At 38.5% G+C, this 21,676-nt stretch overlaps 1 protein-coding gene across 1 annotated transcript in view; it reads right to left on the minus strand.

The window, feature by feature from the left end:
* The window catches only part of kalrna (kalirin RhoGEF kinase a), a 170,349-nt gene that overhangs the window by 34,055 nt on the left and 114,618 nt on the right, over window positions 1–21,676 (minus strand). Inside the window, exons 39-40 of the mRNA XM_059343329.1 lie at window positions 14,721–14,799; window positions 13,767–13,934 (exon numbers count right to left, since the gene is read on the minus strand). Coding sequence (XP_059199312.1) covers window positions 13,767–13,934; window positions 14,721–14,799 — 247 coding nt within the window. The remainder of the gene's footprint in view (window positions 1–13,766; window positions 13,935–14,720; window positions 14,800–21,676) is intronic.

The following is a 21,676-nucleotide window of genomic DNA, read 5'->3' on the forward strand; positions in this document are numbered from 1 at the left end:
AAAATTGTTATTGTCTGAATAATAGTTGAGTATTAGTGCCCATGTAAACACAGTGTCAGTGTTTCCAGGTATCCAGGCTGAAAAAATGGTTTTTGTATCCTCTGACTGACATCCAAACAGCTGATATTTTACATGCAAAATGATTCAATTTTGGCTTTTAATTATGCTAAATTTACTTCAGAAATTAGTCAACAAATCAGTGTGGATAATACATAAGGAAGCTCATTCATGATGTCATCTACAGCAACAAAGTCAGCCCTGTTCTTCCATTCTCCACAGTCCTCTCCATTTCTTAGTAAAAGCTGCTCTAGGCTCGGTAAAGAGGTCTGAAGAGTATGCACTCAGTCCATTTAGGAGGAATCCTTGTGAGAAAAGATACTTTGTGACTAACTATAGGCTGGAAAAACAAACCTCTTTACGGGAAGTTTGAGACGTTCTGGGACGTGCTCGTCTGAAGGATGTTAATTGACAATCTTGTGCAACAAATGTAGAGATTAAGATTGCTTATTTATGGAGAAAAAGTAGTGAAGAGAAGCATACATTATTTTGTATACAACACAAAGAAAAAACTGTCAGATTTCAAAGTGTATTTATAGGAAAGTACTTAAAATGAGTCTAGCTGTTGAGACAACCACAGCAGTCCTTTCACTGCACTGCTGTTAACACTGCCACCACTCAGACTGACCAGACATCCTAATGAATGAGAGGCTTGGTTCTAATTTAAAACTAAGCTGCAGGTCGGATGAGTCCGAACACACCGAATCACAGCTGATGAAGCAGTGGAGCGAAGACTTGGCTGATGCTGTCTCTGTCCATTATCTCTGCTGGGAGACTCTGTGTGTGTGTGTGTGTGTGTGTGCGTGTGTGTGTGTGTGTGTGCGTGTGTGTGTTTGCCTCAGGGTCAGAGTAGTTTCCTGCCCATCTTCAGGTTTAATGAGTAATGGACAGGACGTAGGATCACTTTACACCCCAGTTAATCACTCGGCCACTGTGTGAGTGGTTGGGGAAGTGCCTGTCTGTGTGTTTGTTTGTGTCATGAAAATATCACCAATACCAACGTCAAATGATTCCCCTTTTCAATAAATCTTGATTTAAAACATATCTTGGAAATGTTCCTATTCATGCAGATGCATGCTTCTTCACAGAAACCATTCACTAGCTGAGCTTCAAAGCTAAAATGATATGTCATATTTACTTTAATTAGGCTAGGTTACTGAGGGAATCCTCTGCCATTTTTGGAAATAAAGAACTGAAAGTCGGGGCACATGTCCCCATGATGCACACAGATGAAGCTTGTTTTTCCCAAACCCAGACTGTTACTTAGTGACGGTTTGAGGATATGAAAATGTTGCCACAGGTGACCACCATGACCTATGAATGTGACCCGAATAAGCAAATGCCATTGTGTCGTTCCGATGCATCCACACCTATGTTTCCAAGCAACTAAATCATCTCTGACACATTTTTGTATCACTGAAATCGGTTAAACCAGTTTAACTACATGCCAGTTGGTACAGCATGAAAGCCCTGCGGCTCTGAGGCTCAAAGTCCACACAGAGCCGAGTTAACCTTTAGCTAACTGTAGCTGCATGCTAACCTGCACAACCTCACAGCATACATGTGCTTTTAAAGGTGCAGAGTATGTGGAAGCACAGCCCTCAGCCTTAAGGTGTTTTTATTTCTTCTTTAGCTCATGGCTAAAAGATAATACCAAAACTGTCAGTGCTGTGTGAACTGGCATCCTGCCAGTCCACCAGCCTGCTTCAGAGCATCGATTGGTGACAGTACGTACAGTTAATGGGGTTTCCTGTACTCAGAGGAGTAATGTGAGCTCTCTACACTGAACTTAACTGCACTATCAGAATAAAATACATACCTATCCATCAGTTCACCTTATGGATTCATATCTTTACCAAAATTAAAACAATTTTGACCAGTTGTCTTACTTTCCACCAAATTCCACTGTCCACCTAAATAAAAATCCCCTCTGTTCCACGGAGACACAGCTGGCTAATGGGGACAAATCATACATTTGTAATCTGTAAAGTATGTGCTGCATTTTACATATTATTGGCCTTATTACCTCCACCAGGGAGGTCATGTCATCAGCTGGGTTTTTCTGTCTGTCCATTTGTCTGTCTGCAGGATTACAGTTAAACTACCTGCTGATGTAAAAGTTATGTTTCACTTTAGCAACATAGGGCACTTGTGCTGCATTCATGTAGTGTTTGAATAATCTGAAAAATTAGGTCCAGATCAGGAAACTTCACACGAAGGCCCCTTTATGTCAGAAGGTTAACATTGGGAGACAGGGCATTTCTTGGCAGAGGAATCGGTCTATTTGCTAAATTTTTATTGGATTGTATCATTATAACCATCAGTGGTAATAACTATATAATTTATCACACCATTTAAAGTTATTTATTAAAATGATTTAAGCCTCCAGCACTTAATGATTTCATGATTTATGGTCAGGTAGGTACCATTTTTCTGAAAACGCACGCAAGTCCACATTTCTTAAAAATATTTGAGAATGCCTTGAATAAAATGGATGTTCCAAAAATGAATGAATACTTTTTTGTGATCAACCCCCATTGTAGAACGAATTTCCAAATTCTGTTGCCTACCCTTGAGTCATTCATCCATCCAAGAAGTTACTCATTAAGAAAGTTGAACAAACAACCAATGCTGTGTTTTTTCTGGAGAGAAAAGTCTTACTTATTTTCCTTGAACTACTTTTGACTGAAACAAACAAACCACAGACCTGTACCCAAAATGAACCTTATAGTCCCAGTCTGAAAATCCTATTTTGTTACTATCAAGTCAGACCTTAAGTCAGTGAAACTTCAGGTTACCTGAATACAATTAGCATATGTGGCTGGAAGACTTTAGCTCTCTGTGTGCATGCGTCATGACAGGGAAATGTGGCCTTTGAGTCACCTACTTTAGTTGGAACAACCACAGACGCAGTTTTGAATACTTTTTTTTCTGTCACTGCGATAGCTTCACAACTGTGCAAGATGCAGTCATGAAACTTTACAGGCGTGTAGTGGAGAACAAAAGATGGTCTCTAAATTTTCATTTATTACAGAATATACTGGTATCCACACTGTAAACATAAATAAAAATTGCTAGAAATGTACATTTTTTTTCTTGCTATCTCTACATTAAGTTCAAATGCTATTAAAAAGATAAATTACTTATATTACAAATAATAAATCCCTAGACTAATAATGGGGCATTGTATTTTTTTACACTATTATTCAGTTGCTTAATGGTCTTAAATGTTTAATTACAGTGAATTTTTTTATAATAAAAAAACAAACACAATATTGCTGAATGTAAAATGAATGCAACATATACATATTATCTGTATTTTTAAAGAAATTATCTGGAAAACAAGTTACAGTTGTTTACTGTTATTTGACAGTAAGTGTTTGACAACTTGTTTCTTTTTACATAGCAATAAACCTCATTAATACAGATCCATTATGTAGGACAGGTGGGGCAGATAATGTGGACAGAAGGTGATATAGACATTGTTCTCTGTCTGGCTGAAAGACTTTACTGTTAGACACGATTCATGTCATCACATGTCTGAATGTAACCTGGTGACAAACTGGCTGCCACAGAAAAACTGAACTGAGCAAGTCAACAGTTCAATTACACCCAGCAGAAACCACAGCGGCTGTCAGTGTGTAAGGATTGGGAAACACAGACAATGATTACTAGGACTCTCAGAGTAAATCCATTGATTCAGGCCAAAGGCTCCGTCATAACCTGCTACACACCCAAACACACATGCATTCAAAAAAACAACACACACACACACACACACACACGCCCTGTGCAGCAGCTGACTGAATTGCATGAAAAAGCGATTGCGCAATCCAACATCTGATTCTCCATAGACACAAAGAGAGAAACTGTCCTCTATGTGTCTCTCTCACTCTCCGTCTCGCTCTCTCTCCGTCTGTCTGTCTGTCTGTGAAACATAACTTCCTGTTTCACAATTAATTTTCAATTCAAATTAGTTTCCAGTGGCGCCATAACATGTATATTAATGATTAAAAGATTAATCGAAGAAAGTCATTTCTGTCTTTGTTTCTTGGTTTGTCCACCTCCTTCATTCAGTCACTGTCACACACACACACAAACACACACAGGTTAACACACACCCCGATCACAGGTGAGATGTCCGGAGAATGCTGGCAGCCAGAAACCTGTTCTCAGCTTTATTCCTCAGCGTAAATACGCATACAATAAAGACTTCTGTACTTGTAAAACATGCAACATGAGCGTCTCTCACACACACACACACACTCACCCACAAAAACACACACACACACACACACACTGTCCCACCTGTGCCATGGTAGCAGCAGCAGCAGCAGCGGGCGAGGATCCATCCACAGCAACGCCGGCCTCGCTTCATCCTCCCTCACACACACATCCTACACTCACACACACCTCTCTCTCTCTCTCTCTCACACACACACACACACAAACCTCTGTAGCTGTCTGACTCGAGCACTAACCAACTAGTTAACCAGACTGACTGGGAGAGTGTGTGTACACCATGAGCTTCAAGTCCACACTGCTGACATTTACCACAGAGACGGAGAGAGATAGAGAGAGAGAATGAGGTAGGAGGAGGAGGAGGAGGAGCCTCGACACACACAGACCCACACACACACACACACACACACACACACTAACACGTCTTTCTTTCTCAGGCATAGTTGTTGAGTTTCTCTCCCTCCCTCCCTCCCTGTCGTACACACTTCAGTTCTCTGGAACAGAAGTCAGTGTTAATTATTGTGAAGGGCTACTTTCTCCATTGTGGAGAGCTGGAGTCGGGTTCCAACACTGTGTGTGGTTTGTGTGTGTGTGTCAGGGAGAAAAGTGACAGAGGGAATGTGTGTCCTAAGCCCCTTTCAGAAATCGACTTTCTAACATCGTCAGCTTCATCTTTCTGTTGAAGTAACATGTTTTTGTCATTTGGCAGCATGTTGGGTTTTGGCGCAATGATAAAATTACGATGTATATGTATTTACAAATCGAAAATACAGATGCTGTATTAAGGTATATGGACAAAGCTATTTTTTGGTGAGAGCTGGGATAGTGGGAGAAAAACAGTCTGTAGAGGCACATATTTTCACATCTTATTTGGTGAATTAAGGGTTTATTTTAACCAAACCAGAGATGGTGGGAAGTCAAACAAAGTTCGTGAGTTTTATTTTGGGGTTTCAATTAAATGGGTTTTAGATTAAAAACAACAATACAACACCACTCATAAAACACAATTAAGCTAGTCTCAGTTCTGTGAGAAAGGATGTGCACGGTTGTATTCCTGTGGTATTTCTTGCCGCACGTAGCTTGAACTACAGCGTGGGTCAGAACATAATAGTCATATTAATGACATCCCCGTATGACGGGGATATAACATAGATGTCCCTGTTGTACATTGTGCAATGCCCTCCGTTGGTTCCACTTAAAACTGGTTTGATAGGTTCTGTCTTTGTTTTTGGTCGCAGCAGTTTTCTCTGAAAAAACTCTAATATAAACAATGTACCTGCTAAGCACTAAACAACAGACAGGCAAAATCAGGGGAGAATTTAGCAGCTAGAAAACATTTTTTTTTTTCTCTGTGGAGTTGGGGGAGACCAAAGTAGAGCTAAAAGTTTTTCCACCCAAACCTATGAGCTTTCTGTTCACAAGGGTGCTTCTCTAACTTCTACACCATGACTCCATGCATTCATAGATTACCACTGTGAGAGTGATGAACACTCATCTTTGCTTGTCACTAGTCCAAGATCACCTAATACATTTTCTCATGAAGCTCAATTATTATAAAAATCTTGCCTATTGGCCCACAAGCATTGTTGTTAGGACACAAAGTTGTGACTTATTTATTCCTATTTGCTGACATGCAGCATGTAACATTTTTTTTTTGCTGGAATCATATTCTAAGCCATCAGCATGAAAAAATTACATTGATGATCTGATGATTATGTTTATTTTTTTATTGCTGTTCTGCACTGCACCATGAGGGCAGAGTACTCTTGGCATAGTATGTTGCAGACGATCAAGGTTGATATTTTCTTTGTGAATAACATTCTCTCTCACAGTATTCTGATTCTCTCTGCAGCAGCAGGTAAGACAACACACATGCACTTAGCCTAGATAAAGTGCTTCCAGCAGCTCTGTTTCCCTGCAGTGTCCCATTTTATATGCAGTGTACTTCCGCTGATGTTCTACAGCAAAAAATAATACTAAACTCCTTCAGCACTACTCCAGTAGTTTGTTACTCCTTCAGCCTTACAGTGCTGGTTGATAACTCACACTGTTTTTTATGACCATCTCATAATAGGACAAACTTGTTTTGATGTAAAAGGGAAGCAAGAGCAAGGACAACTTACAATAGAACTCTTGGTCATTGCTATTAACTATTATGATTAGAGTGATAAAAGTGCTGATCAAGAGTTACAGCTCTTAAGTTGCGTCTGTTTCAGTGACTTCCAAACTCTAACATGACAGATTTTCAGTTCAGTTAACTTAAAAGCTTTAGTGTCTTCACAGTCTTTCAGAGAGGACAAGGAGACCTACTTTACAGAGGAGTCACAAGACCCAAGACACACGAAAGCGCGCACACACACACACACACACACACACACACACACACACACACACACACACACACACACACACACACGGGGCAGACAGAGGGAAGCTCGATACAGCCCAGCAGAAGTTAAACTCAGTGCACTTAATTAGCTCTTTAGGGTTAATTAACAGTTTGAGTCAGTCATTAACTAACAGAAGACAGTTAATTAAACACCTAGCAGCCTCCAGTCACTACACTGGCGATTCTGCCTAATTCTGCAATTACTTCATTAAACACTTATCAAAGGCATCCACATGTTATTGGGGGAAGCATGCACTGGATTCACTGGAAATAGTAATACTAGTAAGACTGACAATGACATGGGTCTGATATTCAGATATTTTCTTAATTTGAAACAGCTCTGCGTGTCTTGCTACTGACAAGCAGCTGAATGCATCGTGCACAACAAAATAATCATAAACACTGTGCAGCTGCATGATGATTTTTGTTATAAATTGAGGTGCCTGAGAAGCTCCATTTGTTAAGAATTTTGCAGAAATAATAATGTATGGGATGGTTAAACAAGTAATGTGTGTGCTGTGAGTGTTTTTGAGATTGCAGCAACACAAATTCATGAAGGCTCTCTGCTGTAAATTAACATTCTGGTGTCAACTACATGACATCACAATGTAAAACCTTCAGCAGCGTGTTTCCTGCCGTCAGCTTCCTGCTTAAGTTCTGGCTTCAAACCTCATGCCAGTTTTTGTTTGATGATGATAGGCCAAGTAAAACCAGAGATTAGGTTTTGAAAGTAAAAGCCCATCATTTTCAAAATCCACTTAGTCAAAGTGAAAAATAATTATCAGGTCATAGGTGAGGTTATACTGAAAAGAAATGAAACCAACATGGCATGGTAAACAGTAAAAAACAACCAAAATAGCCCAAGAATACAAAAAGGTGAATGCGAAAGTACAGCACAGTGTTTATGAAGTATCTGCACTGTTTGTTTTCTCTGATATCCCCCTGAAACTTTTAGTGATCCTACATTCCTGATTCTGCAGCTTTTGGATCGTCTCTGCTGCTGCTTGGACACTCGCAGCTCTGCAGCTCCTGCAGCTCCTGCAGCTCCCCCTCCATGCTCAGAACAGAAAGAACATCTATTTTTGACTTATTCTCTCAACTGCTTCACATAATATGTGCTACTCATTCGTAACAGACTTTCAACCTAACTGTGACAGGTCGATTAAGGTTCCAGTAAATTAAAAGCTTATTCGAAAGGTTACCTTGGTTTTGGTCACGGTTAAAATGTAACTTTAGGGTCAAAAATAACGCCTGCATCAGATATTGTCCACATGACTTCTATGATGCATTAGATGCATCTGATAACTGTAATTATGAAAAGGCCCTGACATCAGCCAACTTCTTTGAAATTACCACAGCAAACATTTGAGTGTGTCTGGGTGACACTTTCAGATGCCTCGAGGAATAGGCCAACTGAATTATAGTGTTGGCCTCCAGGGAGCCTAAGCCTTTATTCTTCTTTTAATAACTGAAGTAAGTTTAAAAACCTGATAATGTAATAACTTCCCGATAATGTAATACACTTTTTTGCCAATAATGTAATAAAGTATTACATTAATGGGAAGTTATTACATTATCAGGTTAGCCTTCATTTCGCAAGTCCTGATAATGTAATAATTCCCCAATATTGTAATAATTTAACAGCAGACCACTCATTACTTGGGTTCAAGTGGTGATACTGTGTAGGCAACTCTAGCTCAAGAGCTCTAGCGCCACCAACAGGTTAAAGTTGAATGTTTATTAACTTTTGACCCATTCATCCGTTTTTCGCAAAGAATGTATCACTGGAACCCTTGGGCCAATCCGAGCTCAATGCATCCTCAATGGGTTTTTTTGGCCATTTTGGAATTTCCGCCATCTTTGATTTGATCAAAAACCTTTAAAAGGCCTCTCTTATCACAAATTTTGTCTAACCTTCTCTAAACTTGGCCCAGATGATCTTCTGACCATGACAAACAAATGCATTTAACATCTTCTTGAAATTCAAAGGCACTTGGCTGTGACAGCCAATCAAACTTGATGGTGAGGTTGCCAAACAGGAAGTAAGCCCATTTCTCAGTAACCCTTTAGCAAATCTTAACCAAACTTGGTACATATGACATCATGACATCATCATATGACCCAAAACATCTGGTGACCTTTGACCTCTAGGGGGCCACATATTCTGTCCAATCTTCATGAAACTTGGCATATGATCTTCAGACCAAGTTGAACAAATGTGTCAAACAGCTTTTTCAAATTCAAAACCATTTGGCTCTCTGACAGCCATGATAATCTTGAGTGCAGTATCTCTAGAATGCATTGGTGCAAGTGCTTCAAATTTGGTATGAGTGATGATACTGTGTAGGCAACTCTAGCTCAAGAGCTCTAGCGCCACCAACAGGTCAGAGTTGAATGTTTATTAACTTTTGACCCGTTCATCCATTTTTTACAAACGAGGTATCCATTACACACGAATACATTCAACAGCTTCTTGAAATCTAATGGTGCTTGGCTGTGACAACCAATCATACTTAATGGCTAAGTCGCCAAACAGGAAGTAAGCCTATTTCTCAGCAACCCTTTAACATATCTTAACCAAACTTGGTATATATATAGTCATGACGTCATCCTGGGAACACCTAAATAATTTGGTGACCTTTGACATCTAGGGGGCGGTGCGATATCGTAAATGTGTTTTAACTCCTATATCTTCACATAAGTGGATTGCAAACTTATTTTTCAATGTCTGGTGATATTGCCAGACCTCTCCAAATAGCTCCAAAACTATTTTGCACATCAGAATGTGGCTGCCATTCTGATCTTTGAGCATCCTGGTGTTAAACTTTTACTCTTATTGACATTAAACCGGCTTAGAACCTAGGAAAAAAAACTGGTCTCCACCAGCCTTGGTGCCATCCACTATACATGCCCCTTCATCATTGCTTGCAGCTTTTATACATTTTTGGAATGGATTATTTTGTATTTCAAACTATATGTAACTACTTGTGCCTAGTGCTTTCAGAACATTTTCACATAATCAACAGCAATATTAGGCTACAAAGCACTGCTCAAACAGTGCAGTAACACTTTGCTTTTTACTAAGTACATAGGTTGGATACATTGTATTAGGGACCCTGTAAAATAAAGTGTTACCAACTGTGTTCTGAGCTTGTTAAATATCACTGGCAAATTGCAGTGGACTTCAAATGCAACAATTTTGTATTTGTTTATTTATTTAATTTCAACACACAACAAAAGTAACCTATATCCAGAAAAGCCAGTACTATATAGTATTACCAACAGTGCTCTGAACTTTTTCATCACTGGCAAATGGCAGTGGACTCCAAATGCAACAATTTTTGTATTTGTTCAGTTAATTTCACCTATCCAGAAAAGCAACCTCATTTTAGAGCCACCATTTTAGAACTTCTTCATGGTTGATATCTTCATCATGGCTATTTTGAACATGGATTTGAACTTTCTTTCGGTATCCATATACTGAACTGGTGTATAATCCATAAACCAATAGCAAATAGACAATGTATTATCGTTATTGAATGTGAAAATTATATGAAATAACTTCACTAACCAAAGCCTCATTTGCCCTCCATGTTTTAGTAGATAGACTAATTGAAGTAAATATAGAATATGAAATACATTAATCATAATAAAAGGGACTTTATACACTGGACAGCTATCGATGAGCCTTTGGTACCAGCATGTAGTTAGAAAAACTATGTAGGTAATGCAATACTTGTAATGTAATACTATATTTTTGATTATTCGTATTAGTAGTAATAATATATTACTGGAGATGATTAAAGACAATAATAGTAGTAATAATAATAAAAACTAGAAACAACTAGAGTGGATGCAATATACTGGCTAAAATGTTGCAATGTTGCTGAGCTCACTGAGCTAGCTGCTTAATTTGAAACACGTGCATCAAGGAAATATAAGGAGAGACCTTTGACCTTCATCCTCAAATCAATTAATCTTTAAGTCCCTACAAACACTCATACCAAATTTGAAGCACTTGCACCAATGCATTCTAGAGATACTGCACTCAAGATTATCATGGCTGTCAGAGAGCCAAATGGTTTTGAATTTGAAAAAGCTGTTTGACACATTTGTTCAACTTGGTCTGAAGATCATATGCCAAGTTTCATGAAGATTGGACAGAATATGTGGCCCCCTAGAGGTCAAAGGTCACCAGATGTTTTGGGTCATATGATGATGTCATATGTACCAAGTTTGGTTAAGATATGCTAAAGGGTTACTGAGAAGAGAGAAGGTTAGACAAAATTTGTGATAAGAGAGGCCTTTTTAAGGTTTTTGATCAAATCAATCATTGAGCTTGGATTGGCCCAAGGGTTCCAGTGATACATCCTTTGAGAAAAACGGATGAACGGGTCAAAAGCTAATAAACATTCAACTTTGACCTGTTGGTGGCGCTAGAGCTCTTGAGCTAGAGTTGCCTACACAGTATCACCACTTGAACCCAAGTAATGAGTGGTCTGCTGTTAAATTATTACAATATTGGGGAATTATTACATTATCAGGACTTGCAAAATGAAGGCTAACCTGATAATGTAATAACTTCCCATTAATGTAATACTTTATTACATTATTGGTAAAAAGTGTATTACATTATTGGGAAATGCACTTTATTACATTATCAGGTTTTATTACATTTTCAATGGACTCAAGTGCAGATTTTTATTACATTAACAGGGTTATTACATTAACGGGAATTTATTACATTATCAGGTTCTACATGCCCTTTTAAGATGTTACAGCTAAATTAATTTCAGTTAACTAACCATTGTCACATGTGGTTATCAGTTTATAAATGGTTAACCAATTTTTTTTTTCACTTGTCATTTCAGTAGAATACAATTATAATTTTCATCTCGTTGCGTGTGTGCTCATGTGTTCATTTCCATATGTAGCAGCTGCAGTTGTCTTATTTGCATCTGTCGAAAGAAACACAAAACATCCTTTTCATCACCAAGAGCATAAAACACACCGTGGCTGCGGTAGGCAAATCAGCTGATCTCGCACAGTGAAGAGGAATCTCCCAAACATACAAACCTCCTCCCTGCTGTCTGTAACCAGTAACAAGACAAAACTGCAAACTGGGTTGCAGGAAGGCTAGTTATATTAGGAAAGCAAACTGTGTGCCAGTGTGTGTGTGTGTGTGTGTGTGTGTGTGTGTATGTGTGTGTATGTATGTGTATGTAGGTGGGAGGAAGTTTATGTTGCTGTGTTCAAAGTTTGGTTTTCAGAAAGTCCTGATAAGCTGGAAGGAAATGACACGTGTGGGTGTATGTTTAGCTATCATTGTTGCTTTCATCTGCAATAACAAAACTCTGGATGCTGGATACTGCCAGTAAATGTAATGTTCAGCATCCACTTCCTCTGTGCTGTGTAGAGACACACACTCGCCATCAGCACAATCTGCTGTGTGTGTCCAGCACTGATCAGAGCAGAGAGGAGGTGTTAGAGCACCCTCTGCAGACAGAACAGGAGCATTTGGGGTATGAATTTGTAATCTTCATAGAACATTTACATTTTATTGGATGTTTTGAAGGCTTCTATGTTTTTCATATACAGATCGATCTGCCTTTCTGGCCATATATTACGTCCTTTGATGCTAATTCATGTTTTTGATTCAAGCCCTTCTATGGCACGTGGGTGGCTGTAGGCTCGGAGACGCTCCCTATTTAAGATGGCTGTTTAAAAAAAACATGCGCCTGATGAGAGTCTAGCACCTGAATCATTGCAGTACATATACATCTTGCAAATTAGACAGTGTGCAGGAGACTTCTTTAAACACAAGTTCGAAAATGAGTGTGGATTTTGTGCATTTGAGAAATGCCAAGGTGTATTCTAGATTAGCGAGAATTTCTGACTATACAATATGACTTTACTGGACTTATTTAACTGTTCTAAAATGTTTAAGCTCCTATAGGCAGATGGTTCAAATGATTAACTTTTGGATGGAATATTTACAAATAATGCAAGGTAACACTCAACAAAAACAATTTGCTCATATTTTATTTGCTCTGGCAAATGCATTCGATTTTCATCCATCTTATCACTCATTGTGGCCATGCTGCACGCACAGTCACAACTGTTTATCTAAAATGGGCTGGGATTTATGACTCAGATCAAACTGTCAAACTAGTAAGCACTGATCAAATATAAATCAACATTTTGTTCCTGAAACTTTCTGAAACTCCTTCCATTAAAGCCATCTGTTATGTAGTTAAAAATCATCTGCTTTATATCTTACCCTATATAAATATTGCATGTACATGCATGATGATGACATTCATTTTTTGTATTTTTGTGCAGTATGTCTGAGGGGGAGTTTGGTAGAGAGAGCAGGACAGGTTGCATCCATATTGTAATGACCACATCTCACCAACAGAGGTAGATACAGATCAGATTACTTGAAGTGAAAAGACTAAAGTGAATTAATGTTTTCTGCTCCTCTATGACAAAAGAATAAAAAAGGCTGAAAGCATTATTTTATTTTCAGTGCGCTTTGTTTTTTTCAGAACTGAGTATCAGCTGATCTCACATCACTGATGTACTTTCCTCAATTCCATAATGAAATCTATCCAATTAGGCCACATAGTAGCATTTGGATTGGAAAGCATCCATATTTTAATTAGAGCATCTGTGTGTTTAACTTCTGACTTAATCTTGTTATTTAGGCAGAAAACAAAGTCTGTAGTTCACTCAAGTTTCATCTCATCCATAACTGTGAGTTATGTGTGAAATGTTGATGACATCATGAACTTTTATACAACATGTTTGTCTATCATTCATATCATTCTGTTGCTGCTGTGGGAGAAAAGCTAATGAAACATCATTGAAGAAAAGAAAAAACATTTTTGTCACACTCTTTACATTTACCTACAATGCACCATGAAGAACATGTTGTTCTGAGCCAGAGGAGAAAGCGGAAAGTAGATTATCATATTAAAGATAATGCCTTATTTTTTCTTTTACATTCTCCATTTTAGATCTCCTTATAGAGAATGTTACTGTTTTTAATACAAAAGCAATGAAAAGCTCGTCCTACCTTTCCCCGAGCCAAAGAAGCAGTCCATCTCCACGCTGGAGCGTGAGTGGGACACGCAGAGCGTGGAGCTGGGGACCAGGCCCTCCTGCGGCGGGCTGCGTTCGGTGGTTCGCACCAGACACCAACCGGGCCGCTCGCTCGGCCGCTCCAGCAGCTCCACCGTCTGGCCTGGAGAGAAGAGCAGACTGGTGTAACTCCAGACTAAATTATTTTACAAGTTTGAGGAAATATTTCCAGGTTAAATATGTATTTAAGCTTCTAAGAGTAATATCTTTTCATGGGATTTTAATTACTTAAAATACACCAATTTCCTTTTCAGCCAAACCCAACTACTATCCCATAAACTAAACTAACTTGAATTTATTGAATTCAATTAAGCTGGCCTAGAATGCAGATCCCCAAAAAGTTGGGATGCGGTGCAAAACGTGATTATCTCATTCTGTTTTATTCAAGTAAAGTAAGAATTTAAGTAACCTTTTTGAAATCCGGGCTGTGCAATCTTCGGATTTAAAGCAACATTATGTAACTCTTTGGCCTCTAAATTGTGGCTTTAAAATAATTTGATGCTGATGATCTGTTATAGGGAGAATGGTGTTTATTTTATTCTCTCTTTGTGCTCAGAACGCCAAAATTATTGCACTGTTTAAGTTGAAGAGAAAAAGCGGTTCTATACTCACTTACATACCACCAAATATGGCACAGCTTTTGGTAAAACTGGATCATATTTTTTTGAAGATATGTTTTGTGGTTGTCTATTTTTTTTATATACTCATGTACAGCTGCTACACTGATGCAGAAGTGAATTGCACTCTGAAACTGTAGGGAATGCTTCATCACAAAAACTACAGGTTCTACATAATCTTGCTTTAATTCCTAAAACAAACAATGAATTAACAGTGTCAATAGGCAGATGAAGCCTAAAGCATGTGCACGGGACAGAGAGGTTTCTCTCACCAGTGCTGACGGACATCTCCGTGCTGCATCCTGCTGTGAAGTCGTGAAGGACGACTGTCAACTCACAACCACCAGAGAGCTGCGAACAGAGAGAGAGGAGACAGGAGTCGTTATTATATATTATTATACATTACTGGTATAATAACTACGTCCTTCTCGCATGTGTGAAGCAAATATATGAATCTGCTGGAAATCCACCTGACGGTCGTGGAAGATAATCCTAATCTGTTTACGCAGCTCAGACGTGGATGTTTGTGTGAGTGTCAAACAGGTTTGAAGAGCCTAGAGGTGACAATACAACTTCACTTTCTAGATGTAAAACTGAGATAACCCAGCAGGTGCAGTGTGGTGTTTGCAGATTTAAAATCCCTGCAGGCTGGAGGAACGGGATGAACCTGCAGCACGAGGACATCACCTCGCTTTCATAACAAACACTGAACTTTGTGAGAGTGTGAACAAAATCTTCATTTAGTCCTAAAACAAAAGGACAAAGGACTGCTGTGTGTCTTTTACTCTCTGTGGCTACAAACATTTCCAGGCAATGAGAGCATGAACCTCTTCCTTCCTGCCCTTTGGGACTGTGATCCCTAATGTGACCTCAGAGAAATCATCTCAAACAGCAGTTGTAAATATTATCAGCTGGAAAATTTACTGATTGACAGAAAGTTTCAGCCATAAAGTTCATGGACAGGACTCTCGTAATGGCTTAATAAACCTGTTATATAAAAAATAAATTGACGCACGCACATGCACACACGCACACCCACACACACACACACAGATATAGTTGACGTCATACTGCTAAGGTGTGCTGATCTTTACTCCCAATAAACTGAAACATCATATGAGTCACAATACATCAATAAGCATCAACAGCTGCACACACACATATACATATAAGGCAGAAATATAAGGTAACAGAAGACATTCAGCTAATTCAAATGAAAACTTGCAGAGGAAATGTGTTTAAAACAAACACGCTGACTGATAAAGCCTCCTGTACTGAGCTGACCCGGACACCTGTGTACTGTAGAAACACAGTCAGCTGATGTGTGTATCGTACCGTAACACAGCCAGACGCGACAACACATCACATGCATCCGTCCAGTATTATGAGCCTAATTTCGTTGAGACTTTGACCTCTCGCTGACCTGCAGGCAGCAGTCACACAGGAAACATGACGGAGCCGAGAGCCAATTAATAGAAATGACTTTGACTAGATTGTCAGTTGCACTCAGCGTTGTATTAGTGACACAACATGATAAAGAGAACTCCACTTTTAATACTTTGACTACACATTTTAACATGTCATAGCTACAGATTCAACTAATTATTTTTATTATGGATGAATCTTCCCATATTTAAAAAAAAAAAAGAGTCAATAACATGCCAGAAAATAGTTTATTATACATGGTGTAATTTTATCGACAATGTATTTTTAAATGGTGCAAAAAAGGCCAGTATTATTCAGTTTATTATCATGTTCGACAATGAAAAGCATAAAAATCTCACTTTAAAGAAAACACAAAACAGCCAATGTTTGGCCTTTTGCTTAAATTATTAAACAATTATTCATTTATTATATTTATATTAACAGTTGCCAATTAATTTTCTGTGTCGATTTTTTGATTTGTCAACTACTCATTGCAGCTCTACATTTAACACCCTAACTCATCACATAGAGACTCCTGGTCAGGACCCCTTGGCATCACTTTAAACAACAAGTTCTCGAACATAAACGGCAGAGGAGGTTGTGTGTCAGTACCACAAATTACGCCACATACTGCGGCTTGCCGTTCAGTGCACATATTAACGTATTGTGGGGGGCTCGCGGTACAACGCCGCGTTCTAAAAATAGCACACACTAACTGGGGATTTCCACCGGCCGCGTTACAGCAGCGTCACGTCAGCTTAGCGAGCCGGTCGTATACACGCGAGATCACGAGATGACGCGATAATCCTGACCATACGGGAGACCGCGAGATCCCGTGATAAACTCTAAACTCTATTTATACAGTCTATGGATAAACTGTGTGTATAAAGTAAACAACAACAACAACAACCAACAGCTTACTTTACTTCTCTGACGTAAAAGATCTGATGATCTGACCATCTATCCTTATAAAAACGATATGTTATATCATAAATGATTGTATGATGTTCCACTTCAACAATCAGTCTCTTGTCGTCCGTGTCACCGATCCTCTGAGACCCTTTGATTGATTGATTGCTGATCTGGTGCCCCGGTCATAACATAATGTTGATGTGAAGTAGTTTTAAGCTGCATGAACTGCGTATTGTGTTTTATTTTGAAAGGGGGCGGAAGTGTTTTACGTTGATTCTGAGTCGGACTTCCTGTCTGGTGCGATCTGCTCTGTTGAGATTTACTCATTGATCAGAGTGTTACCTATTTGCAACTGCGAACGCGGCGCTGATGTGACGCTGCTGTAACGCTGCTGTAACGCGCCCGGTGGAAATCAGGCTTTAGGGTTCGCGGTTGTAAAAAAAGGCTACAGTTTTTGTGGATTTATGTTGTAAAACCACTGACCTTACGTATATGACGAAAAACTTCTTGTAATTTACGAAAAAAACCTAAGAAGTTACGTTCAGAAACTTTATTCACCTAACGTAAAGAACGTAAATGTTAAAAATGGTTTACTTTTGTTTTCACACGGGGCGCGAAACCCACTCTCCTGGGTGAAACTATGAAGCTCCAGTACAGTACAAGTTTTTAACATGTGGTAAATCTTGTGGAATCAAACTACTTGGTGATGTTTATGCAACAAAATTACCTGACTTTTTGGCGGGGAAGATCATGGTTTGGGTTAAAATAAATAGGTTTGTTACAGAAATGATGTAAGTTAAGTAGTGAGTGTTAACAAGTTTGACCCAAAGTCATGTGTTTAACCCATCTATCAAGTCCTTTTCCTTACACCAACGTCTTATTTTCCACGGTGCAATGACGTGCAAAAAACACGCTACAACATTTGTAGCGATAACATGTGAATTGACTTAAGATATTTGCTATTTGTTATTCACACAGCATTTGGTGATTACAGGCTAAGTCTTACAGAAGTGAATGAAAAATATTAGATTCCTCTTTGACGCTGCAGCCAAACTTCCATCTGTGAAGAAGGATCTCTCCTTAGTTGCTCTTCCTTAGGGTACTCAAATATTTCCCCTGTTAAAGGTTTTAGTGAGAGTTTTTTGCTATCTGGATCGAGGCTCTAAGGACCCAGGGCATTCTGATGTTCTGATAAAATGGACTTGAATGCTAAATGTAAAAGATAAATCAATGTATAATGACACAAAAGTGGCTCCAGGATGTAAATTAAACTATTTTTCTGTAACCGCCTTGTCTGCTCTGCTCTCATTGTCTTGGAAAATGTCAGGGTGTGTATGTGTGTGTACATGTGAACGCAGGCGCTCCTTGCCGGGCTTAAGATCTCCTAGCAACAAGGACCCCTGTTTCTATAAAAGGAGCAGGTGAGTTTATACCTGACAGATGGTCACACACACACACACACACACACACACACACACGAGCAGCTGCAGCCCCCACGCAGCTGCTCTCACTTATTCTGGCTGATTAGACCTCAGCTCAGGTCGAAAGCGGAGCTAGACTAGGATTATGATGTCACTTAACTTCATATACTAATAATAATTCAATTTGTTCCATTTGGATTTGCTGGTATGCCACTGGTTACGTAGCAGCATATGAGGCGACTCTGAATCTGTCTGATATCAAACGGTAGCAGGTAGTCGGTCGTCTTTAATATTTCTACAGACTTTAAGCAGATTTAATCTTCTCTCCAGTATCATAAAGTAGCCTAATTATATCAAAGAAAATATTTTGAAATAAAGGCATCTAAATAAATGTCTGTTAAGTAACTAACTATTGCCAAATCAAACTTTATATATACAGCACATTTAATAGGAGGTTAGTGCAGCTCAAAGTTCTTAACACATTACTGATTGACAATTTGATAACAAGAAAGAACAAGTGAAGACCATAAAAGCCAGAGAAAAGACAAAAAACTAGAGGCCAAGGCACAAAATAAATAAAAATTATATTTAATTAACATAAATTAAAGAAAAATAACATTTAGGAGCTATGAGAAGAGGTATTATAGTAAAACCAAGGAAATAAACTAAATTAGATCATTTAGAATGAGTTGATGTAATGCAAAATAAGGGTAAACACTGTGTATGGACACCGGACAGACACACTGTAAGACTACAGGACTAACTACAAGTCTGCTGCATGTCAACGCGAGCTTCATTTAGTATAAAAATAACTGAGTTTTCTAATAAGAGACTTAAAAGATGACACTGAGTATAAGGCTATTAGAAATTTACATTTGCTAAAAATGGCAAAAATAAACTGTATTTGCATGGTCCTCTGTGTGTGATTAATGCATTATTATCATCCACACTGAAATTCAAACAAAAAGAAAGTGTGAGAATTAAGAGGCATACGGTTTTCAGCCAGCAGTGTGAAAGAACCAGCCTCTCTCTGTCCCACGATAATCTGACAGTCTGTTTATTTGTGTGTGTAAGAGGGTGTTTTTTGTGTTCTATTTCCATCTGTCATATGACCATTTCTTCTCACAGAAAAGACACACACATGCACACACGCAGCAGCTTGTGATGGTCATATGTTGGAGCAGAGGCAGACAAACACACTTTACCTCCTTCAACATAAACTCATTGTCCTATACCCTAATGCACAGCAGCCTTTATTTATCAGTATTTCAGAGTGAAACACTGACAGAACAAACAGCCGGGTTACTGAAAGTGTGTGGGGACTTTAACTGGTTGGATTTCAGTCGCAGTCATTAGAGCAGTGTGAGGTATCCACTGAAGATGTGCCAGTTTTCCAAGAAATTCTTGTCTATATTTCATGTTCTTTATGTTCAAAGGCTAAGATAAGCGCCAAACTCTGAGTGACATATTAAAGTCAAACTAAGTGCACAGCCTTTTTTGTCATCTATTTTTGGCAAGGTTTTCAAAGTTAAGAGTGATAGAAAAAGTTCAGTGATTCCCCTGACATTATATAAGGGGACGGCCCACATGCCTATTGTATCCTGACCAGGAATTATAGATGCATTTTTAATGATACAAAAAATAAGAAATGTATCATTATTAAGATATAAACTAGACATTAAGTGGCTGAAAGAATGTCTAGGCCTGTCTCTATAACTATTTTTGTTTCACATTATTTTGTGCCAGAAATGATTAAATGAACAAAATTATTGTTATTTTAAGACCAATTTATGCCACTGATACGATTAAAAAATTACATTTTAAATTTAAAATAGGTTAATAATATATGTACACCCTGGCCTTTTAGTTCTCAAAAATATTCACACAATTGTGAAATTCTGTTAAAAAAAATATTCTCAATAAATAAAAGAACAGAGCAGAAATTATGTTTTTTTTCTGTTCATTGAGCTTAGGTGCTGTGAAAATATACTTTGCACCCAGATCGTATTATAGTCGTAAAACCTGCTGTTTGTCAAACATCATGTTGCTGCTGACATGATTAAGTAAACAAACCTGCAGGAAAGACATCGGGAGATATTGATGTCAGACACAGTTATCTTGATAAGTCAATGTTGTAATTATCACGACTGGTCGAAGAATGTCCCTTGTTTCTGAATGGGGTTATTAGGAATTTAATCATAATGTTTATCTTTCAAGGACTGCACATTATTCCGTTGTAGCATACAGAGTTGTGGCAAGATGCACTTCTCAGAACGGAACAATGTCTATCAAGAAACTAAAGCAGCAAAAAATATTCTCTGAAAGATACGCACACCATCAATCTGTCAGCTAAGATGAAACCCTGACAAACACGGAAGATGACCGAGAAAAAAGCCCGCCATCACTAGCATCTCTAAAGTACAACCAGCTGCCGCTAAAGTTTGAGTGCCCCTTTATTCTAAACTTCAGGGTAAATGCACTGAAATTGCTGATGATGCACATGTGACTCACGATCCCTCTGTGACAGCTGATCAAAGGCATAAATATAAAGTAAAAAATATTAATACTAGCCTGTGAAGTGGGCTATAGAGATTACTATTAATTTGAAAAATCTGCCATCATATTCCCTCTGTCTCACGCACACAGGCTGCTCAATGTGTTTTCCTGGGGAGTGAAAATTACTAACATAAACCAGAGCGACAGTTCATGCTTCTGTGGAAATATTTTTGATAGTCAGGGACCACCAACCCTGCCTGCAGGGATTTACTCTCATATGCAACTCATTTGCAATACTTATATTCACTGGCAACATTGTGTTACAGTGGAAGATGTAAGTGCCGTGTTCTTATACTGTGGCGCCTGAAACAACTCGAACACGTTCTGTCTACTTCAAGTTAAATTTGACCTTTTTAATATTCAAAGAAAACCATGATCTTTGCCTTAACATAAAAGTATTTTTGAGCTGATTTGACCGCAAATCACGTTAATGATGCTTTCCTTGCCAGAAGCAGATTTCAGATCATTTGAGGCTGACGCCAGTGCATTTTCGTTCTGCTAGCATAATGACATTAAAGTTCTAAATTCAGAAGCGTTTATTGTGGGGAAAACCAATGAAACATGTCGACAGTGTCAACATGAATATGAACATTTATTAGAGATGATGACGAAACACAATGGGTAGATTTAGCCAAAGAATAAAACATAAACATATTTCTTGAGAGCAGTGTGACATCTCTATAATGCTATTAGTCTAGCCTTAGTCTTCCTGCAGCAACAAATATTCCAGTGTTTTTAAATGGTTAAAAATAAAAGCATTAGTAACCTTAAAGCTGTGAAACAGAGTCTGTTTCCAACAGTTATTTTGAACAATGTCTGAAAACTGTATAGATCGAGCTTAGCTTTTTAAATCTGAATTTGATGCTTCTACATAAGAAATGACACATTCAACGGACGTGTGAAAAGTATTATTA

This window comes from Centropristis striata, chromosome 10 (assembly GCF_030273125.1).
Source record: "Centropristis striata isolate RG_2023a ecotype Rhode Island chromosome 10, C.striata_1.0, whole genome shotgun sequence".
NCBI classification, from domain to species: Eukaryota; Metazoa; Chordata; class Actinopteri; order Perciformes; family Serranidae; genus Centropristis; species Centropristis striata.